This window comes from Pleurodeles waltl, chromosome 7 (assembly GCF_031143425.1).
Source record: "Pleurodeles waltl isolate 20211129_DDA chromosome 7, aPleWal1.hap1.20221129, whole genome shotgun sequence".
In the NCBI taxonomy this organism is placed as follows: Eukaryota; Metazoa; Chordata; class Amphibia; order Caudata; family Salamandridae; genus Pleurodeles; species Pleurodeles waltl.
The window spans coordinates 68,165,641-68,193,327 of NC_090446.1; the positions used below are offsets into that span (position 1 = coordinate 68,165,641).

At 43.0% G+C, this 27,687-nt stretch overlaps 1 protein-coding gene across 1 annotated transcript in view; it reads right to left on the reverse strand.

Moving 5' to 3' along the window:
- LOC138303650 (alpha-2-macroglobulin-like) overlaps nucleotides 1-27,687 on the reverse strand; it is a 219,124-nt gene that overhangs the window by 154,868 nt on the left and 36,569 nt on the right. Inside the window, 6 exon segments of the mRNA XM_069242953.1 lie at nucleotides 1,755-1,910; nucleotides 3,575-3,684; nucleotides 4,017-4,131; nucleotides 5,986-6,112; nucleotides 22,291-22,375; nucleotides 25,253-25,409. Of these exon segments, the coding sequence (XP_069099054.1) occupies nucleotides 1,755-1,910; nucleotides 3,575-3,684; nucleotides 4,017-4,131; nucleotides 5,986-6,112; nucleotides 22,291-22,375; nucleotides 25,253-25,409 (750 nt within the window).

A 27,687-nucleotide genomic window follows, 5' to 3' on the forward strand; every position in this document is an offset into this window, starting at 1 on the left:
CTGGTACCACCGCCATCCTCAAACCGAGCCATCTTGTGACTGCCAAGTTCGTAATGAGGCCCATAGTGTCACAGACAAAGACTGAACTCAGACTGGAGATTTGTGTTACTGTTGAAACAAATTACTACAAATTGTAACAAATAAAAAGTATGTTCATAACAGGAGTGACTGCAAGACACGACCAGGCTATGTATCAGGAACAAAGGCATCACAATCAACTCTCATGCACTGAATAATACAGGTCCAGGTACAATCACACCACATGATTTGAGCACAATGATGCCAAACACATGTTGCATGCTATACACATGCTAAATATCATGGCATAACATAACATTAATGAAACTTTCTCAACCCGGCTAATCAAGTCAGCCGTAGATAGACACTGCTCTCTACTGGTCCAAATTGCCTCCGATACCCTTTTGCCTGTACTTTAACTGAAAAGGAGGAATTCATTGGAGATTTTGGAGTCACGTATGGGATGCTCAGAATATTGAAAATAAGCCATCATCAATTACAGTCTTATATGGGGGAGAAAACTGTGCATTAAGGGCATTTTAACTGTTTACTGTACAAAAACAAATCTACAGTTTTGGAAAGCAATGCCATACAAAGTTTAAATCAAATGTCAATAAAAGTTAGGCACCTGCTGCCAAAGGTAGAAGGCAGGCCTACATTTCTGCAGCTTTTTGTTTGCTCATTAGGTGAATCACAACAAAACAGTGTGCAGTAACATTCAGAGCACCACTCTTCACTTTTCTAAATTATGAATGTATCAGTGTCACTTACAGGCATGAAATCAGACTTAAAAGCATCTATGACAAAATTATATTTTGTGTGGAATTCCAAGAACATTTCTGCAAATGTATGACAGTTAATTATATATAGCTTACTTTTATTTGTACAGAGACTACAAACAAATGATCAGAATGAATGATAGCACTTCAGCTTGGTCATATGCAGAGAAAATCAACACAGTGACCTCTAATGTTGAAAGAAAAAGAAGGTACGGTGGGACAAGTGTGCTCCAAAAAATAAGTAGCTTTTTGGAGACAAAAAAACAAGAATAACACTGGGCTGTCCCTTCCCCTTGCTTTTGAGTAGCGCCACGTTTCGATTAATTGTGTGTATAAGCATCTCTCGCTGGAAAAATTGAAAAGGCTTTGGTTTTCTCAATTGGGCTTTCAAAATGTATACCCCCTGTCATGGTGGAGAAAAGAAGCTGTTTAGAAGCCACAAAAAAAATTAAGAAAAGGCACACTTTTTCTAACTCCCAAATAAGTTATCAAATATATCCATATTTTCTAAATTCTAAAAGCCCTGTAAGAGATTTGAGAAAAAAGTTTAAAAGTTGGAATTGTTATTTCAAAAAATATAAACTTTCACTTTGAAAGAAATACTATAGACTCTCGTTTGTCTAAATATTTGCCACCAAAATGTAAGGGACATCATTTTACTAACATCATGAAGTTCTTTTCTCTACTTTTGAGAGGACTGAAACCTTTTTTAAAAAACTTATCAAAGACTCCAGTTCACTAACGTATGGGCTCTTTTGCAGTTATCTTAAATGAACACGCTTGTTGGGGTTCTGACCACCTTGAGTTCTGGGAACTCATCCTAGGGTGACTGAGGAGGACCAATCGAAGGTATTCAGAGAAAAGAACTCACCCTAAGGTTGACTGAGAAGGACCAATTGGAGGTATTCAGGGACAATATTCACTCCCTGTTTGAGGTATTCAAGGAGAAGAACTTACCCTTAGGTTGACTGAGGAGGACCAATCAGAGGTATCCAGGGAAAAGAAAGCCCTTCCGAAATCATCAGTCTCATATGATTGGTTCAGTTGCCAATCAGTAAATAGGTTGACAGTCTGATCTTTTATCGGCGTGCCATCAGCACTGGCAAGCTTCATCTGTGACAAGAGAGGGAGATGAAAAAATGAAAAGTAGCTTGAAGAGAAGGGTCGGAGGCAGAAAGGTAGGACTGAGAGTTATAGAACTGTTAGAGGGTAGAACCGTCAGACAAGAAAAAAAGAAATGTTTGGGGTCCAAGAGAGGAGGAAAGACAGTGTCAGAGACGGAAATACAATATAGGTAAGGAGCTTAAGAAAGCGTGAAAGTGTGTGACAGGATTGAAACACAGGTTAGAGGATAACAGAAGGGATTGTACCGTGTTAGGATAAAGAAAGGAGGGATATTCAAGAAAGGACAGCACAGATGAAGAGAACAGAAGAGCAAGAGATGAGACAAGAAACATGGGAGACAAAGAAAAAGGTTTTGGAGAGGAGAAGAGAGAGGTATTGATGGAGGACCCATGGAAAGTTTGGAAGAGGAGGAGAGAAGCTATTAGATGAGTGAGGAAGAGGGAAAGGAGTCAGGTAGGGTAAAGATGTGAACAGACGTGGGCAACGAAAAAGAAAAATCTATTAAAGGTGTCACAATCGGGACCTTGCACTTGATAATTATTCTTTTATAAATCCCATATGCACCTGACTTCCATTCCTGCAAAGGCCCTTCCGCAGTAAAGGTTGTAGTTTACACAGTGTTAATTATGACTGTATGAGTGTGCTCCCATAAGATGCCATTGTAGCACATGACTGTTCTGTACAAGAAACGAGTACGTTCATTTAGTGATGGGAAGGATGCTTTCTATAAGGCAATGTTAGAATTAAGAACAGCAGCACCAATTCTCGGCTCATCGAAAATAGGTCTCATCTCATGACAGGAGGGTTAGAAGATGACATGCCTCAAACCAGAAAGTACTCGCCATATTATGTTTTGAGTATTTCATTTATTAATGTTGCTATTACTGATTCTGAAAAATACTTTTTAACACGTAGAAAAATATATTGTTTGCCTTCCAATGTGCCTTTTATAGTTTATACATTTTTATAAACCTTGTTTGTAAGAACAAATGTATTACTTAAGACGAATTTGAGAGAGAAGAAGGTGGGATGCAGATATAAGAAGGAAACAGAGATAAAGACATTATTGACACTAGGATGAACATGGATAGGTGGGAGAAGACAAGGATGAGAGATTGGTGGCTACAGTGTGCAAGCGGATCGGTGTGATGGGGTAAAAAGATACATAGGAGAGAGAAAATGGACAAGGATAAGTGAGAGCATGTGAAAGGGAGATGAGAAGGAAGTGAAATATGTGAAAAAAGAGGTAAGAGAGATATCTGAGAGGCAGGGAAGAACATAGACATGTGAGGGAAGACAGAGGTTGACAGATGTTAATGAGGAGGTATATAGCTGTATATGTGGACAATGAAAAGAGAGAAGCACTGTGAATAAAGTGTATGATAAGACAAAGGTGGAGAAAGAAGATATATGGAGAGATCAGTGATACAGTAGAAAAGCAACAGATAAGGTAAAAGTGGAGGAAAATACTTTAAAAGTAGAAAAGATGAAAAGAAGTGTTAGAGTGGAAGAAGGGATAGATCTGAAATAAAATAGAAGAAAGAGAAATGTCTGAGGAAGAAGGAAGACAGTGCAGGAAAGAATGAAACAGGTTAGACTGCTCCTTCACAAAGACTGCTTCCTCCCATTCCTCCAGTCATTGTTCGACATACCCAGCCAGTGTAGGGTATGCCTTTCTTGTAGTACTCATCTGTCTCCTCAAACGTCACAGTTGCAATATCAGAAGATATTTGGCATGACTTGGATCCAGAGAGAGTCACATCTGTAGAAGATATCAAGTTAGTCCAGTGGAGTCATCTAGAAAACCTCTCAAAAATACACTCAGATTAATCCTATATCCCATGGGTGTTTATTAAATCTAACATGACATTAATCCCAAACCTGTGGCCCGTGAGTCTGCCCATAAGCTGAAGAAGATACTTTTATCACAGCCGAAGTAATAAACTCCTGCCTAGACACCCTAGCAAACATATCTACCATCATACTGAAGGTGCCTAGCTCCTTACTGAAACCTGTCTCACAACCTTGGTCTACAGATGCAATGTTCTTCACCTGGGCTTCAGGAGCAGGTTCCTTTCTCAGACTGCAACCTACCAGTGTCATCTTCAGTCACTGAGCCGCTTACATCGAAGGTCATCATATATGAATGTGCCGTCATATTGAAGAAGTCCAGCTCCACTTTCTTGGAGAAGCATCCAGTCCTTTCAAGCTGAACAAAAGGCAACATATGAGAAACTATTCAGCTTCAAAATAGAACAAGCCTAAACGTGTTGATTTCATTCATACCATGGATCAAGAGGGTTGGGGAACAATTTATAAAGTTTTTGAACATTGACTTAGTGTGGGAATCAGGCATGCATCAATCTAAAGTATGGAATTCATGAGCATTAAGTGCTTAAGGAAAATGTAATTGACTGCTAAAGGTATGTAAGAAAAAGAGACTGTACCCTATTCTAAGAAAAAAAAAACGGAAAATCTGCACCGTAGGTTGCCAGTCTCAGGTGGGTGTAGATTTCTGATATTTTTTTGTTCCTTTTTCATGAAGAAAAATATATATCCCTACTTTTCACCTGAGAAAATTTACTAACTTTGTTTTTTTATTTCCACAGGAAGAACATTTTGCCTCATGAAGAAATCCCCTTCTGCAACTTCCACAAAATCTGCAAAATGATTTACTTCTACCGTTGACAGGAGTAAATGCCTGACCGTACCTGGGGATGGAACAAGTCGAAGACAAGTTTGTGAAACTCATAAATGTGTAAGTTTGTGTATGTTCATAAACACACAGGTTTACATCCTTTCCTTTGCAAACCCCCACAAACACAAAACTATCTTTTAAGTCGGTAAACTCTGGTAAAAATAAAATCTACTTGTACATGTAAATCAAACTTGCAGGCTCAAATAGATTTAAAATTCGGATACAGAGTGTCCAATTACATAAACTGAAGGAACAATACGCATATAATATAGGGGTGCAACAACTGATTCTGTGATATTAAAACATCTCTATCGTTAACTGTTGTAGAAGCATTCAGTTCTTAGATAGATTGTTCCTTCACTGCTGCTTTGGCCAAAGACAGTAAACAATTGGTTATTTTCAGGTGTGTGTTTCACACACCAACTTAAAGGAAGCTCAACAGTGCTATTTATTGGATACTTTTTATAGGTGTTTGGATCCACTGTAGGGCAAAAAAACGTGTTTTTATTTAATTATCAGGGCTGGCCTGCAAATTTAACTCACAAAACACCAGGGACAAGTTAAGCTTCTCTTTCCATTGACTGACCATGGCCTCTGGGATTAGTGTATTGATGGACCATTTTACAATTTCTGGTGAAAATCCTTAATATGGAGGGCAATCCATCAACTGAATTTCTTCATAATTTTCATTTTAGGGTGAAGTAAGCCTCGCCAGTGCAATTTCCTCCAAATTTAGCATGTGCCATCAAAAATTGAAAACATTTCCAACAGCACCCAACTATAAACCAGCTAAGTGAGTTGCTACCTTTAACCATTCCAAGAGCTGTGGCACCAATATGATGTGGAAACAGACGGTAAAGGTGAAACACAACTTTGAAAATAAGGAACTTTAAAAAAATGGGGTAATTGATAACGCATCACAGAAATCAAGCAAACCTCTTAATTAAGCAAACTTTTTTTTTTAACAAACATTTCGGCACCTTGCCTGTACCAAATAGATTACACAATGGGCTGTGCAGTGATGAGAATTCAGATTTAAAAAAATATTAAAATATATCAAAATGGAATCCACCATGCGCAGACAGCAGGGCCATTTCAGGTGGAAAAGCCACAGTAAAATTATCATTACTATACAATTCTGAGGGACTTTCTGAACATAGCTCAAACTCTGGCCATATAGATGATATTCAGATCAAATGGAAGACAACAAGGAATAGGTCCTCAAATTGATTAAACTATTAAAAACATTGACAACAGTGGGGCTATGGGTTCTGAAGACACTGCTGTGCCTAAATGCCATTGATTTATAATCTATTCTTCTGTACCTCCTCGGCACACTGGCCCCCTTGCCCCTGCCCGCCTTACCTTGCCTGTCATTGTCATGCACAGATCTGGGGGGCGCTCGGAGTTGCTACTGCTCCAGTGGTAATAAAACCGCTTGCGGCACACAGTAGCACTGTACTGTCCTTGGACCGGCTTTCCGTAGGTGTACCTGTCAGCAAAGGAAGAACAAGCATCAGTAGGAGGATTCTGGGGAAAGAAACAGCATGACCAGATGGCAGTAATGGCAAAGGACCTGGTATAGGTCCAGTGCCAGTCACTAGCAGTGCCTTTTCAATAATCAAGGGGTAAGCTCATCACTGCAAATTTTATTAACATAGTTTTCAGATTGTAAGGGAGGGTAAGGATGACACAGCCTCACACATCACATATGTATATGTAAAGTACATGTTCACCCTTTTGAAACTTCTTGGTACTCGTTCATTAATAGCAACCCAACATTTTATCACCCTCAAAAGGCTAATAGGCGGAGTTGATCCACCAGAATTTTAACCTTTGCTATGAGCTCATAAACAGATTCCTGGAGTGGATAAATTACTCCCCTGAGCCACTAACCCTGCTAATGGATGTAGATGGAGCTCCCAATTTCACCAAAATGTACCCCACAGGAATGCTGGAAGGATTTCTAAGGCTCAAGGCAACAACAATATTTCTCAGCTGGAGCTCTCTACGTACAATTAAAAATGGCACTTCTTGTGTTATCCAGTATTGGATCTTTCATAAATTCACATGCTTCAATCACCCCCCTCGTCGAAGTGGGAGTCCCACGGTACATAAAATAGCAATAAATAATAAATATTTTTTTTTTGCCATAGGCTATAATGGAGCTAGCAATTGCTCACATAGCCTATCCATGTCCTTTTGTGAAAGGACCCAAACCTGCCTGCTGTCCAATCAGGCACCAGCACCCTCTAGAACCTTCTCCAGAGAAGCTCCCTTCCTCAGATTTTCTACCGCACGTCGTGTGAAGGGAGTCTCCCTGAGCTCTGCTCAGTTTTTCTTCTACTTCAGAAATTTTTCTCTCAAAAGAGTTGAAAATATGTCGGATTCTTCTAAAAAAGTCCTTTTCCGCCCTTGCAAGACCTGTGGTAAGAAAAGGCTCCATGTGGATGACCAACATAAAGACTGTTTGTATTGTCTCTACCCACAACACCAGGTTAAGGACTGCAAAATATGTTGCACCTTCTCCACAAAGACCCTCAGAGACCATGAGGGCAGGCTCCTGACATGGTTACAGGCCAAATCCTGTACTTCAGGTGAGGAGAGTGGGTCAGAGAGGCCACACAAAAGGTCCAGATCTGAGGACCTGGGCCACACAGAAAAATCCAGGAAGAGGCAGAAATCACATCATGGGAAGGGCTTAAAGACTTCAGTCTCCTCTGAGCCTTCCTCTCCTCTTCAAAAGAAGGAGTCCTACCGTCTATCTCCTTCCTCAGAGCCTTGCACTTCTGGAAAAATGACTCTAAAAATGAGATCGACGACGACAACACCGTCGACGACTGTGACGACGACGGTACCAACAACTACCGTCTCAACTACATCGTCGACGAGACCGTTGTCAGCGTCGACTACCTTAACATCGACGGTAAGGGATCCTATCCCCTCTCTCTAAACTCCGTCAACGAGTATAGTAAAAACATCGTCGGTTGCAACACCGTCAACGACTGCCCCGTTGACTATAACGTCAGTGACGCCATTGTCATCGGCGCTTTCGCCATCGACGGAGACACCGTCAAAGAAGACATCCTCGACGAAGACACTACCGTCGACGACACTACCGTCGACGACACTACCATTGATGACACTACCGTCGACGACACCACCGTCGGCGAAACCATCGTCGGCGAAACCATCGCTGGCGAAACTACCGTCGACGAGACCACCGTCGACGAGACCACCGTCGACGGAAAAATCTGTACCATCCACGGCTGCATCAACGTTCACACCATCGACAGCACTGGCGCCTAGTAGACAGATTGAGGCCACTCCTGCCTCTTCCAGGTCTCCAGATCTCCGAGCCATGGTCAGGATCAGATCTCTACCTGCACCGGACATTTATCCAACTGACACATCTCCAAACAAGGTTTCGGCTTTAGTACCCAGTCATCTTCTTGACTGGGAGGAATCTGACGAAGGTCCTTGCGGAGATGCACATAGCCCCTCGCAGCTCCATGTCAAGTACCAAGATGAGGATGAAGAGGATGAGTATGAACAATACCAACCATACTACTCTCATCAGGAACAATATTACGAAACACGAGAGCCTCAACACAGAGATACTGTCCAAATTCCTTCCTCCTTAATCCAGGATTTACAATCCATGCTTCAGGATTATAGGAGAAGGTTCCCACTGGCAGCGGAAGATCAACCACCAGCGCCAGTCTCTCCGGTGACACCAGTTAATGCTCCTCCTCATCCAGCTACTCCAAGATTGACATCCCACTCGGTGTTAGCTGCACCCCCCAGAGATGAAGGTTCCACTTCACGGGAAGAGGAACAAGAAGAAGGAGAAATTTCCACTCCACAACATCCTACCGAGGAATGGTATGATTACTTGGCCCCCACTCCTTCTCCACCACCTCCTCGCCCCTCTGATTCTCCTCCCAAGGACATAGGTGGTTTCCATAATCTTATGGACAGAGCCGCGGTATGTTTTCACCTTCCAACATCTGTCTCCCAGTCGGAATGTTTGCTACATGATTTCAAGGAGCAATCGAGGAAGTCGGTACGGTCCATTCCAATTATTGATTTCATATGGAGCGAGGGCACAAAGATTATGCGAAACCCGGCTACAGTTCCTCCAGTTCCACAAAAACTGGACAAGGCAACCCAAGATGCTCCGGCATGCCTTACTGGCCATCCAAAGCCTGACTCAGTGATCTCACAGGCTGCTCAAAGGCGCTCCAAAAATCCATTGACGCCTATCTCTACTCCTCCAGACAAGGAAGGTCGCAGACTGGACAATATAGGCAAGAGATTCTCCTCCATGTCTGCAATCACTGTCAGCGCAGCAAATTCTTTAGCGATTCTAGGCAGATATGACCGCCAAATGTGGTCCGACATGCAACCTTTCCTGGACCTCATCCCTGAAAATAAACAAGCAGAGGCACGAAAGATCCTACAGGAAGGTGAGCGTACGTCGGAAGAAATTATCGACTGCGCTCTTGACATAGCCTCTACTGGTTTCCGCCAACTAGCGGGTGCTGCGGTCTTACGGCGGCAAGGTTGGCACAAGGCCACAGTTTTTAGACCAGAAGTGCAGTCCCGAATCCTAGACATGCCTTACGATGGCGAATCTCTATTTGGCAAACATGTAGATGACGCACTTCAAGCCATCAAGACGGACACGGACACCGCCAAGTCCCTGGCTACCCTGCAGTACCGGAAACAGCCCTTTCGAGGGGCTAGAGGAAGAGGTTTCACCTAATTTCGAGGTTCCTTCCATAGACAATACCAGCAATCCCAGTACAGGCCTTCATACCACCAGCAGTACAGGCAATCATCGACTGCCTCCTATACCAGACAAGGAGGTAAACGAAGGCAGGGTTCTCAATCCAGAGATCAACCCAGAAAACAATGATCTTCTACAGGCACCGGCTATGCTCCCCCAATGCCCACGACATCAGCAAATAGGAGCAAACATTTCCAACTTCATCCAAGAGTGGAGGAAAATAACATCAGACAGATGGGTGCTGGATATAGTGACAAGAGGTCATACCCTGCAATTCACACAAAAGCCACCGCTTCACCCACCAACATCAGGCAGGTCTCTCCATCTTCGTCTGCTTCAAGCGGAAGTATTCAGCCTTCTGGCCATAGGGGCTATAGAGGCAGTTCCTCTGCAACAACGGGGTCTCGGATTCTACTCCCGGTTTTTCCTCATAAGGAAGAAGTCAGGAGAGTGGCGTCCTATACTAGACCTCAGGAAACTCAACAAGTTCCTTTGGAAACAATCCTTCCGGATGATCACACTGTCAGATATCTTGCTCCTCCTGAATCCTGGAGATTTTATGACAACTCTAGATCTCCAGGACGCCTACTTCCACATTCCAATACACCAAAAGCATCGCAAATATCTCCGTTTTACAGTAGCCGGTGCCCATTATCAGTTCAGAGTCCTACCATTTGGCCTCAGATCAGCTCTGAGAATCTTCACGAAATGCCTTGCCCTGGTCACAGCCACCCTCAGGAGCAAGGGTTTCCAGGTGTTCCCATACCTGGACGACTGGCTCATAAAAGCTCCGTCATCTCTACTAGCTTCCAAAGCGACAAACGCCTGCCTAAAACCATTCAACGGTTTGGGTCTAACAGTGAACCTACAGAAGTCAGTCGTGCTTCCCGCATTCAGGAGAGTTTTCCTGGGAGCAGAATTAGACACTATCCAAAACAAGGCATATCTTACCCTAGCAAGGCAGCAGAAGCTGACCCAATTGGCTGTCACAATCTCCGCAAGAAAGTTTGTTTCAGTACGACTATTCAAATCGCTTATGGGCATGATTTCCTCAGCCATAGTCCTAGTACGGCTAGCAAGACTCAAAATGAGGCCGCTGCAAGAAGAACTGCAACTTCAATGGACCCAGTCTCAAGGATCCTTCGACGACTTAATAACTATCACACCAAAGATTCGGCAGGCGTTAAAATGGTGGTCTCACATCAACCACCTCTCCCACGGTCTAACTTTTCTGGCACCAATAACAGATTTCGTCATCACCACGGACGCCTCCTTGGAAGGATGGGGAGGCCATTTACAGGACATGCGCATTCAAGGCAGATGGTCCAAGCTCCAAAAAGAGATGCACATAAACCTGTTAGAGCTGAAGGCGATTCATCTCACGCTCAAAGCTTTTCTGCCACGCATCTCAGGATCATCAGTGTTAGTCAGAACAGACAACACAACAAGCATGTTCTACATCAACAAGCAGGGAGGAACAAGATCCCTCTCCCTCTCAAGAGAAGCTCAGTCTCTCTGGAACTGGCTCACACTGAACAACGTCCGCCTCAGGGCGGAGCACCTGGCTGGGGTCAAGAATGCTCTAGCGGACTCTCTCAGCAGGACGGACGACAACTGTCACGAGTGGGAACTCAACCAGACCATACTCGAGGACATCTTCCAATGATGGGGTCAGCCGATCCTAGACTTGTTCGCCACCAATCTGAACACCAAATGCCAGTTTTACGCCAGTCGATACCCACTCCCGGGGTCGTGGGGAAATGCTCTTTTGATAAGATGGTCCGGGATCTTTGCATACGCTTTTCCCCCCATTCCACTGATTCCCAGGCTCCTCAGGAAAATGAAGACCGAATGCTGCAGGATCATTCTCATAGCCCCCAAGTGGCCCAGGCAGTACTGGTACACGGAGCTCCTACTCCGGTCAGTAGCCAATCCAGTCCGCTTCCCTTGCAACCATAATCTTCTAACGAAGAATCAGGGTCTCATCTTACATCCTGACCCAACTTCACTACACTTGCATGCAAGATATGAACATTGATCAAGAATGTAGACTTATATTATCTAAGGCACGAGCAGAGAGCACGAACAAGACATACAAACTCAAATGGAAGAGATTCTGTGTTTGGTGCTCTCAGAATAATTTTCACCCATTTCAGATTAATCCTGAGCAAATTCTTTCCTACCTGCTCTCTATCTCCAAAGCCGGTCTTTCCCATGCATCAGTCAAGATTCACCTAGCAGCTATAGCCTCTTACAGACGATCAGCTGACATGCCATCTATCGGCTCATCCAGAGTCATCAAACAGTTTATGAAAGGGCTGTTCCGCACCTTTCCTCTGGTATGCTTACCTCCGCCAGAGTGGCATCTTAATATTGTCCTCTCCTAACTCATGAAAGCTCTTTTGAACCCATTCATAGGGTTTAGCTCAAGTACATCACCTGGAAAGTGTCAACCTTGCTCGCTCTCACTTCTACCAGGAGAGTCAGTGATATACAGGCGTTCACTACTAAAGAACCCTTTTTAGTTTTCTCTGAAGACTTCGTTATGCTCCGAGCCAATCCCAAATATATTCCCAAGGTTCCATCTTCGTTCCACCTCAATTAACCCGTTATTCTACGAACCTTTTTTCCAAACCCTACTACGATCGCAGAGAAAACTCTCCACTTTTTGGACATCAAACGATGCCTAAAATTTTATCTGCAAAGTACCAAACACATCAGAAAATCAGACCAACTCCTAGTATCTTATTCTCTGGGACGACAGGGAACAGGAGTAACCAAGGCCACTATAGCCCGATGGATTTCTTCGACAATCCAATTTTGTCACACCAAGGCAGGAAAACTCTTGACTAGGCGCCCGAGAGCCCACTCCACAAGAGCAGTCTCCACATCGGCTGCTTTGTTTCAAGGTATTGCCCTTGATAAAATTTGCCAGGCTGCGACATGGAAAACTACGCACTCCTTTACGCAGCACTATTGTTTGGAGTCATCACAAAGAACAGACTCTCTAGTAGGACAAGCTGTGCTACGCCATCTTTTCATTAAGGTGAGACCTTTCCTTAGTTATATACATATGGTTTGAAATGCAAATAACCATGTTTCTATTATGCTTCCATGTGAATATGTAAGGTGCATGTATGTATTTATAGATGTGCATATATATATATATATACATGTATATATATATATATATATATATATATATATATATATAATATATATATATGTTTATATCGGTATTTACAGCATGAATTTTAGTATTTATGTACACGTACTTAAAGTATCTGTATTCCTTCGTAACTCACGATCAGAAATGTATGAGTTTACTATGATTATTATTATTATTTATATTGGAGATAGAGGGTCTTCATGCTCGCACCCTCCACCCACGCTGGATACAATGTTTATCAACCATACTGCTGTCTATTCAGATTCAAGCATGTGAATTTATGAAAGATCCAATACTGGATAAGAGAACAAGTTACTTACCTGTAACTACAGTTATCCAGTATTGGTATCTTTCATAAATTCACATGCGACCCACCCTCCTCCCCTTTGATGCTCGCATTTCCTCTCAGGTTCAAATTTTTCACTCTCGTGCTGGAAAATCTGAGGAAGGGAGCTTCTCTGGAGAAGGTTCTAGAGGGTGCTGGTGCCTGATTGGACAGCAGGCAGGTTTGGGTCCTTTCACAAAAGGACATGGATAGGCTATGTGAGCAATGCTGGCTCCATTATAGCCTATGGCAAAAACTTTTTACTTATTATTTATTGCTATTTTATGTACCGTGGGACTCCCACTTCGACTACGGGGATGATTCAAGCATGTGAATTTATGAAAGATACCAATACTGGATAACTGTAGTTACAGGTAAGTAACTTGTTTTCTTTTGTAATGAGTCACCATCACCATTAGGTGTTACTCTAGGACTTTTGCTTTGCCTTGTGGAAGTGCCACTCCAGTAACCACCAGAAGAGGAAGAGATAAGGGATGGGATGATAACTGGTACTAAAAAGAATATGATTACACCGGATCAATGTTTAAAAAGCAATTGGAATCCACTGAGTATGGTCCTGTGGAATGACCTTTTTCTTTTGCGGAATGTCCTCTGTCTTCTGTGGAACGTCCTCCTTCTAAACGTAGGGGGTCTCTGCCTTCGTGGGATTATTGTAATCTGTTGTACCCCCTTGAACAATGTTCTTTATCTGTGGGGGTACATACTGTACTGACCTTGCATAGTATGTGTCAACCAAGCGAAATCAGAAGGTATAAAACTGGGTGCTTGGTCCAATTTGGAGAGGGACACGAAAGGAGAAGGGCCTAATGTTATCAGTGAGTATAAAACAGCCGTGAGACATCAGGCACCATAAGCTATGGTGCACCATCCACTGGGACAACTACAAGCATTGTAAGTCTAGTGGACATTAATAATCTGCCAAGCACAAGTATTTAATGACATTTTAGGTGAGATTCAGAGATGACATACTATATTAAAAAAATTATATAGAAAGTCTAACTTTTGTCATACACACATGCAAGGCAGTGAAAACTTCCAGAAACAAAAAGAATGATTTACATTAATATAAATTAACATGCTGAAATAATGAGTTTCTCGTGAACTCAAATCATGGTTTATTGTCTCAGCACAGAAGAATTACATAATATTTCTTTTAGAAAATGTAACAAACAAGTATATAGGCTTAGGGCATGTATTCCCAGCCCCTGCACTTAGCTCCTCAGCCTTCCAATCCTCACATAAACAAGTAGCATTTCTAGATTTTTTTTAAATAGTGGCAGTTTCTGTAAGAGATTTCAGAACAGGATGCATTTTATATATAACTTCCAAGTAGAGAGAAACTCCTATTTTATTATACAGTTGTTATAAATAGTGTAACCTGAAGAATGTGGTGTCACATTTCAGAGCTTAACAATATGGGTTGATTTTGTTCAAAAGTTGACATCTGTAATTTGGTGTAAGAACTGGCCACATGCAAAGTTACCAGCTGTCCATAAATGTCTGAAGTACAGCCATAGCTGGACATAGTTATGTGGTAAAGATTTTAATGACTATGTATATAGAATATAATGTTAATGGGAACACTTAAAAAATAAGTACTCTTTACATGTAGCATTTGTAACACCAGACTAGTACGGTAAATATGCAACACCTAACTCACTGGTCTCAGTTGATCCACCTCACAAACACAAAATGCTCCTCTGCTGACATTCAAACAAACGTCCATCAGTTTTTACGAACATTCAAACTTTATCAGCAAAAGTACAGTGTCCCCATAACATTCTTTGTACCCATAACATTCTGAAAGGTATTTATTGAATTGGGTAGACATCTTTGTCCCTTTTTCATTACATAGCCTAAATGTAGGGTGAAACTAATGTTGTGGGTATGATGGAGCTCCATGATTTAGTTGAATTATGTTTGTTTTATTTAGCAATGAATGCAGTGCTTAATTTGAGCTGGTGGTTTCTGGTGCTCAACACCAGCAATTTATTGTCAACATTGGCTCTTATAACAATGTTCCACCTGATGGCACTGTTCATCTAATTATGTGAGGCGCACAACAACAGTTGCTTAATAAACATACATTAAATCTACTAATATCTGCCGCCCAAAGCAATAAGAATAGCTTGGGAGGCATATATTAGTCATTGTTAATGTATATTTAAAGTCTGAACTGTCACACTTGTATGAGTGTGATGGTTAGTTGGGATGGTACTGTCACTGGAAGCGCTAGTGGGGGCAATTGGTGGTACAAGCAACAGTGGCCTCCTGAGAAGAGCCCTGGTACTTATTTATTTTTTTAAATAAAATTAAGTACTGAAGGAATGCTATATTTATGTCAAGTGCGCTAATAAAGCATCACAAACTACTGCTAAGATACATAGATTCCCTCATACTTACACAAATATTTATTACCTGTTGGGCGAATTAAGTTCCATTTTCAGAGGACTTTAAGAAGTGTTTTCTCTCATACATCCATATATGTCTCATAATTACACTATCAGTTCTTCTGCTGTATGTGTATTAAAGTATATTATCAAACAAATACGAAGATCAATGTGTTTGGGCTTGCAGGAAAAGAAAGACCATTGTAAGGATTTCAATAGCTCATATGCCCCATTTTCGCAATTTTGTATGCAAGTGTAAGTGTTGAGTAACCTGCAAAGAACGTATATTGAAATTATGTACTCTTTTAAATGACTTTTACAAGTAGCCAGCTTCAATGTAGCTGGAACAGCAAAGCCTCCTGTGTGACATTTTAAACCTGCCGCCCATCCCTGCATGGCCTGTGAAGTAAGTTACTGGTGATTGAATCCTTTTCCCTTTTGGCCTCAGCGCACAAGGATCATGTGTGCACACTGAGGACCATTTAGCTATGGACTGAGGCCTATAGCAAGATTCTACTTTCAGGACAGGCACACCACAAGTGTCCTCTGTAGTGATGGATTCGGATTCTGCCTGACTGAGTTCCAGTGGCTGAGATTAATTCAAGCATTCTTTCCATCACTGTGCTTTTTGATGCCCTAGGTGTGATGGGTATGCCAAGACGTGTGTCCAATGCTCAGTGGCATGTGCCACTGGAATTAAGCTATACCTGGCTGATGAGCCCATAGAAAGGGCAAAACCGGTCCTGCTAGCTTGTGTTTCGGTTCAGGGAGGAAGTAGTTTGGCAGTTCAGGCTGGACTGTTCTATTGGAGTAGGGTCAAGACTGATTTGCATTTGGCTTGGTGAAAACTGAGGTGGCATAGTGGACGAAAAACAATGGATTGGGATGCAGCCTCAAGTTTTCTCCTATGGCTGAGATTAATTTAAGTATTCCCTCCATCACTATGTTTTGGATGCTCAGTAATGATGGTAGCTACTGTCAGGGCAATTGGATTGACTGAATAGACAGTTGGGTAAGTGTGTTAACTGATACTGGCAGTACAAGACTTTTTTATATTTTCCATGCACAGAGTGGTTGGCCGGTTCTGGTTGGCCGGTTGGCCTCGCCTGTTCAAAAGGTTTGTCCAATCTAATTTCCGGTCCTTCACTGTATTCAGTGGGCATGGTTAGGCACATATGCATATTGTAAGTGTGTTGTAGAGTGAGTTAGGAGTTTGACAGTGTCATGGATGACTGTAAGCACAACAGAATTGATTTTGGATCACCACTGTAAGCAAGGTGTGCAAAATAGAGGCTGGAGGAAGTCTGCCAAACTAGTGATGTTTCCTGCGGGCATTCCTGAAACCTGAGATAGGGATGGCCTTTGGTCAGGTCCTGTCTTTCCTTTCCCTTGCGGTATCACCCTCATCAGGTTGATAGGTGATGTGGACGTACCAGAGACAGATGTCTCTGTCTCTTTAGAAGTGCAGTTTGAGGGTCATTCTGACCCTGGCGGGTGGCGGTCGCCGCCCGCCTGGCGGGAACTGCCAAATGGCTGCTCCGCGGTCAGAAGACCGTGGAGGCCATTCTGACTTTCCCGCTGGGCCGGCGGGCGCCCGGTGTTGCAGGGGTGCGACGGGTGCAGTTGCACCCGTCGCGATTTTCACTGTCTGCTAAGCAGACAGTGAAAATCATGCTGGGGCCCTGTTAGGGGGCCCCTGCACTGCCCATGCCAGTTGCATGAGCAGTGCAGGGGCCCCAGGGGCCCCACAACACCCGTTGCCGCCATCCTGTTCCTGGCGGTTTTTACCGCCAGGAACAGGATGGCGGGAAGGGGGTCGGAATCGCGCCGCCATGGAGATTCAGCCCAGCCAGGGGAAATCCAGCGGGAAACCGCCGGATCCCCTTTTCTGACTGCAGCTTTACCGCCGCGGTCAGAATGGGCAGGGAAGCACCGCCAGCCTGTTGGCGGTGCTTCCGTCATTTTAGCCCTGGCGGTCGCGGACCGCCAGGGTTAGAATGACCCCCTTAGTCTGTTTCCTTGACCTGCCCTTTTGTTCTCCTGGAGGTGCCAGACTCTACAGGCTGATGAGTGTTGTAGGAAAGTACCCTCTTTCTTGGCATGGTTATCCCCATTTTCTGCCGGTTGTCAGTGTGTTTGACTTTGTTCACTGGGATCCTCCTAACCAGGACCCCAGTGATTATGCTCTCTCCCTTTAAACTTGGTTACTTATACCCCTCATTTGGCATACTGGTGCTCCCATGTAAGTCCCTAGTATATGGTACCCACAGCATTGGGGGTACCAGGGGATCCCCATGGGCTGCAGCATGTACTATGCCACCCCTAATGAGCCTATGCAAAGTGTATCTTCAGGTCTGCCATTGCACCCTGCATGAAAGGGTGCATACACCCTTTTCACTACAGGTCACTGCATCAGTTCACTGTAAGTCACCCCTATGGCAGGCGTTCCAAGCCCAGGGGGCAGGGTGCAAGTACCTGCGTGTGAGAGCACCTATGCACTAGTAGAGGTGCCCCCACAAACTCCAGTTCCATTTTCCTGGACTTTGTGAGTGCAGGGATGCCATTTTATACGCGTACTGGACATAGGTCACCACCTATGTTCAGCTACATAATGGTAACTCCGAACCTAGGCATGTTTGGTATCAAACATGTCAGAATTACACCCAAATACTGTTGCCAGTATTGGAAGTAGGATTCCAGGCACACTGGGGGCTCCTTAGAAGGGATGTATGATGGAACAACGCATGCGCCAGCCACGCATGCATGAACAACGCGTTCGGAACAACGACCGCGTTGTTTCCACGAATGCCTTTACGACGCATGCTTTTACAACGATTTTTCGTTCTAAAGGCATGCCTAGTAAAGGCATGTGTGGAACATCATGCATGGTTTTTGCATGCCATCCCCCCACCTGCCCTAAAAATACAACTACCCCAACACCCCACCCTCCCTAAAAAACAAAAACAAAAAGAACTACCCTGACCCCCCACCTGACCCTAAAAACTATCCCAATGCCTCCCACCTACCCTGAGCCCTAAAACCTACCCCAACTCCCCACCTTAGAAACAACTGACCCCCACCCCAAAAATAAAATTACCCTTCCCCTAAAAACAAAGTTACCCTGACCCCCGTTCCTAAAATCCCACCCTAAATACAAAATTACCGAGACCCCCCACCCCGCCCCAAAAACAGAATTACCCCGACCCCCCACCCTAAAAACCATAGTACCCCGCCCCCCACCACCACTCCTTAAAAAAAAAAAGACCACCACCCCTAAAAACTACCACCAACCCTCTCCCAGCCCCTCTTACCTGACCACGTCCTACCCTGACCCCCGACCCCACCCTAAATATAAAATTACCATGACCCCCACCCCGCCCTAAAACTTGCCCACCCACAATACAAAACTACCCCGACCTCCCAGCCCTGCCCCTAAAAACCCGCCCTCCCATCCCTGCCCCTAAATACCCACTCTCCCACCCCGCCCCTAAAATCAAAATTACCCCGACCCCACCCCCCCAAAAAACCCACCCCAAATACAAAATTACCCCTACCCCTGCACCCATGCTCCTAAAAACAAAATTACCCCGAACCCCCCCACCCCGCCCTAAATACAAAACTACCCCTGCCCCAATTACCTGACCTCATCCTCTCCGGATACTGACTCCCTTTTTCTCTGCCTTAACCACGCTTGTGTGTTGTTCAGCATATGTGTGGTTAAGGCAGAGAAAAAGGGAGTTGTTAATACAAGCGTGGTTCTGCTTGCGTTAACAACAATGTCTTGGTTCCGGCATCAGGGTTGAGGATGTTTACCCCTTAGAAGACTCACAGCATTGCTCCTACCAGCCTTCTGGGGTTTTCCTGGCAGCCCAAGCAGCTGCCACCCCTCAGACAGGTTTCTGCCCTTCTGCTGCTTGAACAGCTCAAGCCCAGGAAGGCAGAACAAAGGATTTCCTTTGGGGATGGGGGTAACAACATCTCCTTTTGGAAATAGGTGTTACATGGCTTGAGAGGGGTAACCGTCTCAAGCCACTGGTGCCCTCCATGCATAAATGAGTCTACACTGGTTCAGGGACCCCCAGTCCCTGCTCTGGCGTGAAACTGGACAATGGTAAGGGGAGTGACCACTTACCTGTCCATCACCACCCCAGGTGTGGTGCTCAGACCTCCTGCAGAGAGTCCCTGGGTTCTGCCATCTTGCATCCAAGGTTGGCAGGGAAAATCTAGTAACTTACTCCTTTCCTCCAGGTCGCTAGGGGTACTGTGGTACTTACCTTTGGGGGTTCCTAGTACCCCCAGCTCACCTCTACACAGTCCACTTACCTAGGTTGGGGTCCTACATTTACATTCAATTTTTTTAGTATATGGTTTGGGCTCCCCCTAGGGTCATTATTGCCTATTTGCTACTGCACTGTTTTCTATTGCTATTTATGCCTAATTCTGATTACTAGTGTATATATCTAGTGTGTTACTTACCTTGTATTGAAGGGTTGCCTCTCTAGTACATTTTGGTATTTGTGTCACTGAAATATAGTAACTTTATTTGTGTAACACTGAGTGTTTTCATTCATGTGTGTAAGTGGTGTGTGACTACAGTGGTATTGCATGAGCTTTGCATGTCTTCTAGATAAGCCTTGGCTGCTCATCTACAGCTACCTCTAGAGAGCCTGGCTTCTAGACACTGCCTACACTACACTATTAAGGGATACTTGGATCTGGTATAAGGTGTAAGTACCCACCACACACCTGGCCAGCTTCCTACAAGTGTAAAGTGTGAAGGAGTCTCTCTTTTGGGTTCTTTCAGAATAAAGAGATTGAAAGGCCCACCCATTTTTCAGGCTGTCTTTTCAGAACAAAGTCTGTGGATGACCTGTCTGGGGATGTATACACAAATCTTAGCTCTGTTTTGAACCAGCCCCAGAACTGAGCTAGGGGAATACACAAACTCTTGTTACTGTGATGTAAAAAACAGACTGAAAATCCGGGCCAATATTCCATGGCTTCTTGCTTGTCTATATAGGCAACACCCTGTTCATTGATGGAGAATCTTCTGAGATCAGAACTGATGTACTTGACAGTCACCTTTCAAACAGGTGAGGAGACCTCACCTGTGACGCACGCAACTTTTTGCTGGAGGTGGTGAGGATCTACGTTGGAGGAGGAGCTTGCTATGCTGCTGAGAGAGTGATGGTGGAAGTGCCCATGTAGGAGAAGTCTGCCCAGATAATCAAACTGTGTCTGCCTGGTGAGAACCTGCTCAGGGAGAGGAAAGTTGCACAAGAAACTACAGACAACCATTACCTTTTGAAGCACTGATGGATAAACATTCGTGGAAGTATCCGTAGTGAGCTTTTGAATCTCTGTCAATGGATGACCATGACCTTGCTGCGCCCAACTGGATCTCTGCTCTACTCCATTGCCTGAAAGTTTGGTGGGATTGTCCGATAGAAGAGACACTGATCATTATCAATTTAAAGAATCTTGCACGTGCAGGAGCCTCCTGTCACCATGGGGGTTCCCTTCCCTTGCTCACCAAAGCGCTTGACTTAGTACAACCATGACTAGCAGTTATGTGACCGAAAGAACTAAATGTAGTGCTGCACTTTGTGCTCATATGACTTTTATCCCAATTCACTATGGAAGCCCGGGGATGCCGAAGCACAAGTTCCTAGAGTCAATTTTAGGGCACATTAGCTCTCCAGATTCATCAGCTGGCAGACCCCCTGCTTTACTCAGTGGATATTCATGTGGAATCCTCTCACTTACATGTGGATTTGTATAGCCCTATAACCTTAGCAAAAAGATCTGCTACTACAACCACCCAGTGATAATGCAAAAAAAAAAAAGAAGAGGCAGGGCCACACAGACAAAGCTGTAATACTGTGGCTGCAGGTAAACAGTGCTCCCCTTGGATTGGTTGTCCTGCATCACAATGTCAACAGTCTGCTTGGGACCAGGCCTGCGTAACGGCTTCCAGTTATATTTGCTAATATGTGGACAGCAGCCAATTATGACAGAACACAGTGACAGATTGCTTATGGACTGACCTTCAGGGTCAAGGAAAGGGCAGATACTGAATCTCTTATTACACTATAAGGCCACATTTGTATATTTCACAGAATGTCAGTGTTTCCCCACACTATTATGCTCCATTGATGTAAAGTACTGGGTGGACCATCATATTATTGGGAGTTTTTTTATGAGTTGCTGAGTCTCTAGCCTCCCACTACCTCCCTGAATAAGCCTTGGACAACTCAAATTTCTACCCTGAGAGGCAAGTGCTAAAGTGGAGCACTTGGTGCTCACATTTCATGGCCCTAGAAAGTCCTCCAAAGAAGCCAGAGGCATCGGACTCCGTGACCTTGACTTGGTCTAGCAACCCTTGTGGATCCTAGGGCTCCCAAACCAGTTGTGACAAGAATCAAATAACACTACCGCAAAATATTAGAAACATTTGGGTTCATTGTGAAAACGTATGCTGAGCAAAGGCAAGGACAACAGGTTCATGGAGCATCCACACTGGGGAACTGATGAGAAGAAAGGAAAACAGTAAATTCCAAGAATTGTGTGAAAGACAGTAATCTAAAATGTCAAAAACTTTTGACCTCCACCCCCACCCCAAGTGATGCATTTCAACAGGATAAAAACACTGCCAGTCACTGTTTTCTTACCCTGGTGCTCTCTTTCTGTAATGAAGACTCATGACATGGGGGCATGGGGCAGCTGCCAGATTAGCAACTTTTTGATTTAAGAGTTCATTCACAAACAATATTTAGTTTCAATATGACTACCTCAATTCCTACTGCAATATTTCCTGAAGAAAAAAGGAGAAAATTGGTACATTCCAACACATGTGGCAACGATGTTCAATACACTGGTTAATACACAGATTTACACAGAGAAACATGTTTCCCTTGCACAAAAGATCACACACAGGCCCGCTGGAAGGAAACAAAACTTTTCTTCATCTCACCTGGCACACAACGTCATCTTCAAGTGCTTGTCTAAAATGGTGACTACTTTGGGGAGCTCTATTTGGACCTCAAACCTGGGCAACACTGAAAAGGGTGAGAAAGAGGAGTTTGACTATTTTGCGTGGATTTGTGTACATAAATATCACAGCACATAAAACATAAAGCACATGTTTAGCAGCTTTTTCGAAATTATGAATACATGGTGTGACTTCATTAAAGCATAAATAGATAAGCTTCCATACTGCTAAAACATCCTAAGATTTGGATTCTGTTTTCACTCTGCATGATGTAAATTCTAGAATATTTCTTAAATTTCATGAAACCGCTGGTGGGTTTCCAAATTCATGATGCTTTCAAACATACACACTAGTGCGGGACCCTGACCTACCCTTCGATCCATCTGCCCGATGCTGGCTCTTTCTAAGACTTGGATAGGCAGAAACATCTCATTCTCATGCTTCCACGTGAACAGTGGCAAGGCACTATGCATCCCGGTGCATGTTCCTAACCTGGCAATGTGTAATGAAGCAAAGCACCAAAATAACTTAGTGATTGATCTAGAGTAGGATAGTAACAGAAAGCACTTACATTTCTGTAAGAGGTTATGTATCTGGAGCATACTTTATCAGTGGAATTTCCTGCACTGTAACCTTCATATAGAAGAGGAAATTCTGTCAATACATTCTCCTCTTGATTAGGCACTTCTTTCATAGATAGGAGAATCTTCCTTTTCCACCAAACTCTGAAATTGTGTTGTTCATGTTTACAAGCAAAAATGCCCTACAAGGCCCTTTCACTAGAACAATGTAAAAAATATGTCAAACAATTAACAAAGAGAGAAAATGACAACAGGACAAATCAAACCTTCTCTTTCTGACCAAAGGGCAACATTGCAAACCAAATGTGAAGAATGACGAGATTCTATGACATGTGTAAAGATGCAGAAAAGGAGAACTAACATAGCATTAATGAAGAATTGGTTTAAATTATGATCAGTGTCTTGATTTAGATTTCAGCGGACGGGTTACTCCATATCAAAGTTGTCAGATATCCATTCAGTCGAAATATAAATTTAATTGTATCCTATGGGATTTTAAATGTCAGCAGATGGGATATCTGTCAGCGTTGTGACAGAGAAACCCATCTGTAGAAATCTAAATCAGGCCCAAAGTCAAAAGGTCCAATGGTTTGCAGTCTTTATGCATTTTATCTTGGCCCTTGCATCAAGCCGTGTATATGCCATGTTTCATTGAATCTGTTTTTAAATGTCTGAAGAAATCCCAGGTGAATCCAACAGATCTGTTCAACTACTGGCCAATATTAAAGCTGGTGTATACAGGAACACTCCAGGCAGCAGCTGTTATGAATGAAATAAACTTAAAAAGGAAAACAGTTCTGGACTGTGACTCAATCTTATTCACTAGTCATTACTCTAGATAGCATTCCATTTTCTTGTTTTTCGTGTGCATATATCATTACAGAAAAGGAAAGAATCAGTGGTGGCTCTGCCTCAAAGGACAGCTTGGCACAACTTTCTAGGCTACTTCTGCCCTGCAGAGGAACACAAGCAACTGCAGACATATTTCAGTCTTGTTGAGCCTCATCAGGAAGTTGAGCCGTCGTGGCACAAAAAGGACACTGGATAGCAAAGAAATGATCAATGAATGATTGACCAGACAGTCCTTATGGTCAGACTGCAAAAATCCAGCAGCTCAACTAGTCTAGAACACATTTTGTAAGAAAGATCCCAGGTAATTGTCATGGTTCCAATGTAGTCTCCACATCTGCTGATCACTTGTGATGAACCCTAATCTCAACCATCCCAACACAGCTTTTGCAAAGGATGTATGGAACACCCCAATTAAATTGATTAATACTTTTAGTATTATTTGAGTTAACTATGCAGCTAATGCTCAGGTGTGGCTGAGACTCACGTTTTGGCAGAAGAGCACCATATGCTTTCAACCTATGGCGAACTATGGCTAGATTGGTTACGGCAAAGGAGATCATGTTCGGGGGCATCTAGCCTCCTGTTCTATAGACCTGCCCAGTATTAGATATGCAAGTGAAGAAACTCTAATAGACTGACTGCAATCCCATGCTGGTACAATGAACCACTGGCGACAGGATTATTTCACCGGACAGCGACATAGAAATGGGTGATCTCTCACATTTTCAGCACAGTGCATCAGGTTATCTACCAGCATGCAGTCTGTTGTATGCTAATAGGATCAATGAAGAGTTTGACTTTGAACAACCTGCTTTGGCCTTATTGTTACTAAAAATCCAAATTAAACCACAGATGTGCTTGGCCATTCTCTGTGCCATTTGCCAAACAGCACAGTTTTCTATAGCTTAACTGCCAAAAATGACAATCATTTTAGTTTTGTTCAAGCTTTGAAACCTTATCCTCTGTTGGAGTAATTCCTCATCATCCTTTTTAAGCCCACAGAAAGGCAAAAAGCAACATCATGGTGTTTGGGTTGGACTGGCCTATAGGGCAATCAAGCTGTGCCCAATAGGCTGGTCTGACAAGCCAGTGTGTGGGGCTTTTTTTGGCTGTCTACTGCCTGTTTTATGGTCTGCTGGGACAGTAATTAGTGTTAATTTGCCTGATATCGAAACAAACATTGCTTGCAGCAAGCCCATTTCCATGTAATTTTCCATCCCTTGCAAAACACTTGTACAGCATGCCTTCACAAAGCTTCCCCAATTTGCAAACATTGGCTACTTTTTTAGCTTTTTAATTCACTAATGAGGCCACTCTTATTTTGGTGCCTGGGTCTATTTTCTGTCCCTATGTTACCCTGCCTGGCATTTGATGTTGTCTAATAGTACTTTAATGTAACTTTACCAAGAAAATCGCTTTAGTTGTAGGATTCTATACCTCCCATTGAACTGATTTTACTGCCCAAATTTCCAAACCAACACTTTCTGTCTGAGTGCTCTATGATACATTACCATATTCCTCCACTGTGAAAGTATGCTGAAAGTCATTTCCCACTTTAATAACGTAGGTCCCCTGAGGAGGCTCGCTTGATAGCAGGAAGGACAAATCAACGATGCCCTGCTTCGGAACCACTTCCAACCACTGGACAATACGGTTACTGTTTGGGTCCTGAAAAAACATACACATAACGCGTTTAGAACGGGAGAAATCTCATACAACATGTGATGCTTATAGAGCTGTCCACAAGACAACCATTTTTAATCTAAACACTGAACACTCATATGTATAAAAAAAATTAAATGCATAAGTAAGTCTGTAATGAACTGGTCAACCGACAAAGAAGAAACTCAGGGATAACCAGGAAGGAAACAGTTGTCTAATTGAAGAATGCCAGGAAGTCAGGAAACTGACAACTGAAAAAATAAGAAAATATTATTGAGGATGCAGAGTGGAAAGAAAGGTCAATAAACATTAAAAATGAAACGAGAAGGAAGGATAACAGTAAGTGGGTATGTTATGAGGATAAGAGGAACCACACAGAGAGCTGACAGAAAAAGCTATATTTGTATCTGTAATATTGATAGAAGGAAACAGCAAATGGGATAGCAGCATAGATAGGAAGCTGTGCAAAAGAATAGAAGAAAACAACAAAAAAGAAGATTAAAATCAACGATTATGAAAGACAACACTGATCAACAAACAGATGCTTGAAAACATTGAGTAGAAAATGATATTTAATAGATAAAGAACTGTAACAATGTGGGTAATACACACATTAACAAGAGGAAATAAAAATACATGGCTGGTAACTGGAGTACACAATCTGATTACAAACATTCATAGGAGATAAATATTATTCTGGAACTTCAAGAAAACTACAGGGTCAAAAGGAATACGGTGTTATGAAAAATGCAGTGGAGTGTATAGAAGGGAAAGCCATCAGTGAAGAACAGTATAGCAAGAAGAAGAGAAGAACTTGAGTGAATTGAATATAACAAGCCTGGGGATGTACAACAATACAGAAGATTGCACAAAACACAGAATATTAAGACAGGAATGGCATGAGTAGTCGAGACTCAAACAATACCAAAAATAAAACACCAAGATAAAACCATGAAACAATAAAAAAATATTTCTCCTGCCCCAGCATTTAATGGTATCCCAAGTAAAGAACACTATAAAATGTTTGATACTTGAAGGGAGCACCCTAAAGAGATGGTATTCTAAAGTTACATTCCTAAGTATGTTTGGCAACAATAAAGTATTGTTTCTGTTTCTTCCGCATAGGTAATACAATATCAGTTGCACCCAACAATGATGGTTTGGGGATCACATGAAAGTAATAGTGCGGTGCTTGTGAACAGCGCAAGTGAGATAACAGAGGATTTAAAAAAATCAGGGCATTAGGTGTTTGTTACTGGACTTTGTTATTAAAAACACTGATTTGAAGTTCAGTGGTCATGGCAGTATTGTAGACGTAGCCTTGATTTTTGACTTTGAGAGGTGACAGCAAGTTCTGGCCTTGGTTAGGGTGAGCTGTATTCCACAGACTAAAAAATAAAATAAAATAAAAACACAACTGCTGTTTTGTTTCCCTTTCAAAAAGAGAAGTGTTAAGAAGTGGGCATCAGGTTCTATACCTTATGCTGGCTTCTTTTCAGATAGATCGCTTAAAATGTCTCCCTCCCCTGTTTCAGTCACCTTGCTGTCTATTGAACTGTGATGTCCCTTGAGAACCAACTCTATGTCCCGTGCTGTCCAGTGTGAATACTGCCCCTCACCAATGATGTCATCTGGGTAAGACACTTTGACTTCTCTTTTTTTCATTCACAACCCGCAGCTGCTTAGCCAGTTCACAGCTCCTAACTCTGCATCTCCTGACTTGTGCAACTGCCTCACCACACTGAACCCATGGACAAGCTACAATTGACCATAGAACCTTCGAGTTCGGTGGAAGAAATACTCCATCACAAATATGGCAGATGTCCTGCCTTGTGTATTACAAGTGTTCTATAGCCTATGGCACTTGTAATACCGCAGAGGCATGTCCTCCACATTTTGATGGAGTATCCTGTCACACTGTAAATAAGGCTCTTAGACGAAACCAAGATTCTATCTTAAGGTAATAATCCCTAATTCTGTTCCTCTAACTGGGGCTGTCTGTTCTTGGCCCCAGTCTGTTCACTGGAGGTTTCAGAAGAAACTATGGATATGCAAACATCCACTTTGCTCTTAGGAGTTAAAAGACAAATCTCCCCTCTCATGCGAAGGATGGAGCAAGGATAATTCATTAAATGTGATTAACTCTTGCCTTGGCTACAGTCATTTTACCTTTTTCTGCTTGCAAACTATCTGATCTAGACTACATGTATCAGGGAAGTAGCTTGGTCAGGAAGATTGGGGGTATGAGCTTCAGATTCTCCGACTATCAGGCTGGCATATAATG